The 6,913-nt window shown below is 45.3% G+C and overlaps 1 protein-coding gene across 1 annotated transcript in view; it reads left to right on the top strand.

Moving 5' to 3' along the window:
- The window catches only part of Rab40b (RAB40B, member RAS oncogene family), a 30,820-nt gene that overhangs the window by 18,836 nt on the left and 5,071 nt on the right, over positions 1-6,913 (top strand). The window contains exon 2 of the mRNA XM_031353920.1: positions 4,575-4,635. Within this exon, the coding sequence (XP_031209780.1) occupies positions 4,575-4,635 (61 nt within the window). The remainder of the gene's footprint in view (positions 1-4,574; positions 4,636-6,913) is intronic.

The following is a 6,913-nucleotide window of genomic DNA, read 5'->3' as shown; positions in this document are numbered from 1 at the left end:
AAAAAAAAAAAAAAATTAAATAGGGAGTGGGACATGGTAGGGTAGGGTAGGATGGCCTGCTGTGCTTCTGTGGCATCTCAGACTGAGTTGAAACTTGAAACCATAGACTCACAACTTTGATGAAAACAAAAGCCAAGTCAAGTCTAGTTCTTTGTTTTACATAATTTATAAGTGGGGTGAGGGGGGAATTCCTAGGTAGCCCAGTAAGATTGCTCAGTGGGTAAAGGGGATTGCCACAAAGCTCAATGACCTGAGTTCTTTTCAAGGTCCCTCGTGGTAGAAGGAAAGAATGGACGCCTACAAGTTTACTTTTTTTTTTCCTGACCTCCACACAGGCTGTAGTACATGTGTAGGACCAGACACACTGTCTTCTCACATATAATGTTAAAGCCTGTAAGTACTTGATAACTTCCTCCCATTCCATTATGTTCATTATTAGTACAGGATAGTGCAGTTTAGTAATCCTGGCACATTTTAAAGAATGCAGCACTAGCCAGTTTTCATTGTGGAGCATCATATGGCATACTTACTCAAAGACTGCTACAATGTTTCCAGGAGCAGTAATCTCATGGGACCTCTATCATATATGCGGTCAGGCACTTATGGGTCAAGCATGATCATAAGAATGACTGAGAAAAGGGATGTTAAGAGGCTGGAACAGCCAGCCTGCCTAGGCAGGGGTTAGTCTCCTTGAAGACCAAAATGAATTGTCTTCCAGTCTGTGAAGGCTTGGTACTCTGCCTGTCTAGAGATAGACATTCTGAGGTCAGAATTATTATTTCCACATTCAAAACAGATGTCCAAGTGTGTTTGTTCACTGCCTGATGGAGAGAATGTTTAGCAAGGAGCTGGAGAGATGGCTCAGCAGTTAAGAGCTCTGACTGCTCTTCCAAAGGTCCTAAGTTCAAATCCCAGCAACCACGTGGTGGGTCACAACTATCTGTAATGAGATCTGACGCCCTCTTCTGGCGTGTCTGAAGACAGCTACAGTGCACTTATGTATAATAATAAATAAATCTTTTAAAAAAAAAGTCTTTAGCAATCCAGAGGAAAGAAACATTTTAAAAGTTAACCTTACCCATATTCTGTTTGTTGTGTGTACGTTGTGCTGTGTGCCTCTGTGCAGAACACCCGTGTTTGATAGTCTTGTGCACTCCATGGATTTGAAGGTCTTTGAGGAGGCCACTGTGCTGGATGACAGAATGGGCTCCTCTGGGACCCAGGAAAGGGCTTTTCATTCTCCTGAAGGGATTCTCTCTTGTGGTCCCATGAGGAAGCCTCCTCAGGAGCCCTCATATGAGAGAAATGGGAAGGCAATAAGAACTGTAGCCATTCATGTGGGAATGCAGTCAGTGTCTGATGCTGAAAATGCCCCGCCATCCTCCAAGCTAGGAAAGAGACAAAGACAAGGACACACAGGTAGAGAGATGGGGGAGGAGTGTCAAGGGTGAGACAGGCCCAGGTCAAGGAACTTCCAAACCACAGGCATGCCAGCACCTTTTTGTGTTTTTACCAATGGGATTGGAGGTACTGTGCTCCTGACTCTGAGTTTCTTAAAAAGAACCATAGTTATTCCTCTCTAAGGGGTGGAATTCTATTTCCCCATTGATTCACTTGTCCTCTGGCATGAAGGATCCTCTCCTGTGGACAGAAGGTCAGCTTGACAGGAGACAGATGGGGACTCAGAACCTAAGATATGGTCTGTTAGAGAACTGATGCGCTGGGGCCTGGGTTAGGGGCTGATCACAAGAGGCTGGGGTAGGGGATGTGTCCTTGACACTGGGGAAAAGCGTTGTGGGTAACTGATGGGTGGGTTCAGGAAGAGTTCCCACTATTCTACCCACATGGAGCCAGAGTGCATAGAGCTCAGCTCCTGGGGCTTCGGCTTCACTGCCAACCTGGGGAGGAGCTACCAGCTGCCCATCTGTTGGCTCCTTCCTGCCTTCCTGTGCCTTGCACTCTGCAGATGGAGCTGCAGCACTACTCCTGGGACTGGGGACTTAGAGTTGAAACCCAGACCTCTAGATTTCTCCAGGGAATTCTGTACTGAGGCTGTTCCTTTAGCGTTGATGATCAAGAGAAGCATGGTGAAGTTGTACGCCTGACCCATACAAGAGCTAATTCTCAGGCTGGGCATCTTTCAATCTTAGCAGTAGAGAAGCATAAGCAGGCCTGTATCTGTGAGTTTGTGCCCTGCCTGGTTAATAAAGCAAATTCTAGGCTAACAAAGGTTACACAGTGAGAACCTATCTTAAAAAAAAAAAAAAAAAGCCAAATGGCGGTGGAGCAGGTTACAAACTTGGTGGCATTTGTGATACAAATGGTGTATACCCCTTGCTGGTGTCTTTACTAAGCTGTTTCTGGGCCCTATCTTCATCAGCTCTGAATGTATTCTAGTCTCCAGATCTGACTATCACCCAGGGACACCAGAAGTGAATGCACACAGTTTCATTTCTTTCTTTTTTTCAAAAGAGTCTCAAGGCAGCCCAAGCTAGCATGGAATTGGCTTTGTAGGTAAGGATAATCTCCAATTCCTGTCCCTCCTGCTTCCACCTCACCAGTGTTGGGATTATAGACATGCATCACCACACCCAGCTCGGGAGACAGTTTCTTCTTTTAATTTTTTTATGTATATGAGCATTTTGGATGTATGTGCATCCTGTATGTACCTTGTGCCTGCAGAGGCCAGCAGAGGACATAGGATCCCCAGGAACTACAGTGGTTGTTAGCTGCCAACTGGGTGCTAGGAGTTGAACCTGCTCTTACTCTCCAGCCCTTCTAGGTGTTTGGATCTTCTTGTTTGTTTTGGTTTTTGTTTTTAAAATTTTATTTATTATATGTAAGTACACTGTAGCTGTCCTCAGACACACCAGAAGAGGGCATCAGATCTCATTACAGATGGTTGTGAGCCACCATGTAGTTGCTGGGATTTGAACTCAGGACCTCCAGAAGAACAGTCAGTGCTCATAACCACTGAACCATCTCTCCAGCCCATTCGTTTTGTTTTTAAGAAGCAGAAAAATGACACCGGGTAGTGGTGGTGCATGCCTTTAATCCCAGCACTTTGGAGGCAGAGGTAGGTGGATTTCTGAGTTAGAGGCCAGCCTGGTCTACAGAGTGAGTTCCAGGACAACCAAGGCTACATAGAGAAACCCTGTCTCAAAAAGAAAAAAAAAAAAGCAGAAAAATGATTTATGGTGGGATGAAGGAGGATAAATTTTTGTTTTTAAAAATAGTTTTTGGAGGCTAGACATGATAGTACATACCTATCATCCCAATACATGGAAGGTGGGAAGCAAGAAGAAGGTGTTCTTTAGCTACATAGACAATTTGAAGCCAGACTAGACTACATGAGACCTTGTTTCAAAAACTACACCAAAACAAAAGTTTGGGGGAATCTGGGATGCAGCCCTTTGGTAGGGCATTTACCTAGTATTTGTGAGGCCCTGAGTTTGATCCCCAGCACACACACACACACACACACACACACACACACACACACACACACAAATTAAAAATAAAATCTTGGGCTGGAGAGATAGCTCAGTGGTGAAGAGCACTGACTTCTCTTCTGAAGGCCCTGAGTTCAAATCCCAGCAACCACATGGTGGCTCACAACCATCTGTAATGAGATCTGACGCCCTCTTCTGGCATGTCTGAAAACAGCTACAGTGTACTTACATATAATAAATAAATAAATCTTTAAAAATTAATTAATTAATTAAATAAAATCTTAAGGCAAAAAGACTGACCTGAGGTTAACCTCTGACCTTCACACATGCTGGGCATGTGTGTACAAACATAGACATGTACATACACCACACCCATGCCCATAAACCTGGAAAAGAGAGGAAAGTTTAGAAAAATACCCATACTGTCTGGTCTAGAGGTCACCTGGCTTAAGGCTGATTCCCAGGCTTACCTTCTTGTGCCACAAGCTCAGAGTTGGCATCTTCCCCTCTGCTCCCACACTGTGTTTCCTTCACATTTCTAGGTTGATACCTGAGGGCACACTCCTGCTGCCAGAGCTGCTATTTTGACTTTGTTCCCTTGGATACAGCTGAGATGAGCTTTCATGTACAGTGTGGGGTGGCTAGAAAGAGTGCAGAGGTAAGGAAGAACAGATAAACAATACAAAATCCAACGGACTACAATACTATAGCAAATCCATCAGCCACCAGGCCACACATGGCTCTCTGAAGACTTAGGGTAGTTCTTGGGAAGGTCCAAGTCAGCGTCATGGGACCAGCCACTGGCTCAGTGCCCATCCACAAGACAGCAGCGGAGGAAGAGTGAGGCCCAGCATACCCAGTTGGGAAACATTGAGCTGATGGTAGCCAACGTGGATGCCACAGTGCTTGGATCTGAGTGGTTATCCCCTGGTGGGTCAGTCTGGGGGCCAAGAGAATCTTCAGAGATACGTATTCGGGATCTCACAATGACTGCTTGTGAACTGGTAGCTATACAATGAGAAGCCTGTTTCTCTTTCAACGCAAGAGTTTCACATGTTTCATAGTTTTGTTATGGGTGATACATCCAGCCCAAATCCTAAGGTGTCCTCAACCCTTTTGCAGGAATTGATCACAAGACGACCACCATCCTGCTAGATGGCCGAAGGGTGAAACTGCAGCTTTGGTGAGTTGGGGCTATTCTAGTCCGAATGTCCAGTCATAGTCCTGGAGCCATGCCCCTTAGTGCCGGCTTGAGCTGGTGGCTTTCCTCAAAAGGTGTTGACACAGTTGTCTGCATCCACTGAATCTCATTACCCCATTGTTCAAGGGGGTGTGTGTACCAAGGGCTAAGCTGTGTCTAAGAAAGAGCCTTTGTTGACAGAAGACACTTCATTGTCACCTGCTTCCTGTTTCACTTCACCTGGTGTTGTCAGGGATAGAAGTAGAGTGACAGGGACAGCCAAGTTCTCTCATCCCTAGTTCTGACTGTACCACATAGAGCACAGAGTGCCCCAGTGCCAAGGGCAGAGGACTTGCTGACCACCTAGGCTACAGCTTCCTCTGCTCTGACTTCTATAGGTACTACACCAGCCCTAAGCCTGGGAGTTAGGGGTTCACTCTCCCTCCTGAACCCCCTTGACATCTGAGGTTGTACCTCTTGCCCTGATGGCTCTGCCCAAAGATGCTGAGTCTGTAGCTATGTGTATGCCCTAACTTTGCAGTGGAATTGGTCTCTCCTGCGTCTCCAGCTCCTGCTGATTTTTTTTTCCAGGAAGCCAGGCCCATTTTACTGCACTCCTCCAGAGGCCTCAGGGACCTCTGCTCAAAAACAATCAATCCCAGGAGCTGGAGAAGTAGTCCAATGGTTAGGAACATGTGCTACTCTTCCAGAAGACCTGGGTTTGATTCCCAGAACCTACATGGTGGAGCCATGGGTTCCAGAGGATCTGATGCCTTCTTCTGACCTCAATGAGTGCTGCACACATGTGTCACACAGACATGATTGCAGGCAAAACATCCATACACATAAAATAAAAGTAAGTAAAATTTCAAACAAAACCAAAACCCAGTCCTTGTATGACCTGAGGTTAACTGATACCTCAGGTGGTATCAGTTGCTGTGTCCACACTGACCCTTGTGAACAGTCAGCACTTCCACTCTAGTTTCCTGACGTCCAAGGCCAGGCTTTCCGTCTCCAGCCTGTTTCTCCTCCCATGTCTGTAGAGGGCACTGTGACTATGTGCAGGGCTCTCTTAGGCCTATGTGATTACCAGCATCACGCAAGGTCATCAGATACAACTCCATTTTACTGTCTTGCCACAGACTTTCAATTGGCTTCCCATTGATTCTGTTGAGGCTGGTTCTGAAATCTTTTTTTTTTTTTTTTTAATTTACTATATGTGAGTACACTGTAGCTGTCTTCAGACACACCAGAAGAGGGCATCAGAGCTCATTACGGGTGGTTGTAAGCCACCATGTGGATGCTGGGATTTGAACTCATAACCTTTGGAAGAGCAGTCGGTGCTCTTACCCGCTGAGCCATCTCTCTAGCCCTGGTTCTGAAATCTTTGATTACTACTTCATTTCTCAGAACAGTGAGATGATCCCTCCCGTGTCTTTGATAAAAGTCAGTACCTCCAGCTCACGCCCTTCCTGAGCTGCTGCACTCCTCTCATGTGTTGGGTTAGTTACCAGGCACAGATGATGTACAGCAAACAAACATCTGTTCCATGTGCATTGTGAAGACACGCCTGGTGTACAAGGCTGGGAAACTCTTCATTCTCAAGACTAATGCTGAAGTGGGTATGTTAACAGTATGTGCAGATTGTGTATCTACATAGCTTTAAAAGAAAAGATTGAAGAATCATTTTACCCTCTCCAGAGAATTCCTACCAAGAATGCACAATACCAGGAACCCACCCTGGGAACCTTCCTTTTCCCTGGTAGTTTCTTGATGTGCTGAGTGCCATACTCCTGTGTGTCATCATCTGCAAAGCAAAAGTCCTGCCAGTTCCTTGTGTTGATCTTAGGGGCATATCTGGAAAATATGCTTATGGTACAACTGGATGTCAAGGAAGGACCTTCCCTATCCCTGAAGAAAAATGTTTATTCTGTGCTAGGGATGGAACCCAGTGCCTTGCTTTCATGAGGGAAGTATGCAGTCACCAAGTTATATCCCCAACCTTAAAATAACTGAGAAATTATATTAGGTTTAATTAAATGTCTGAGAATCATGTTAAAAACCCACTGTTAGGCTTCTAAGTATTTATTTATTTATTTAATGTATGTGAATACACTGTCACTGTCTTCAGACATACCAGAAGAGGGCATCAGATCCCCATTACAGATGGTGGTGAGCCACCATGTGAATGTTGGGAATTGAACTCAGGATCTCAGTCAGTGCTTTTAACTGTTGATCCGTCTCTCCAGCCCCACTGTTAGGGTTTTTGTTTTTTTTTTTT

This window comes from Mastomys coucha, unplaced genomic scaffold (genome assembly GCF_008632895.1).
Source record: "Mastomys coucha isolate ucsf_1 unplaced genomic scaffold, UCSF_Mcou_1 pScaffold5, whole genome shotgun sequence".
In the NCBI taxonomy this organism is placed as follows: Eukaryota; Metazoa; Chordata; class Mammalia; order Rodentia; family Muridae; genus Mastomys; species Mastomys coucha.
Note: the sequence above shows the minus strand (reverse complement) of the source record. Positions and strands in the feature narration are given on the sequence as shown.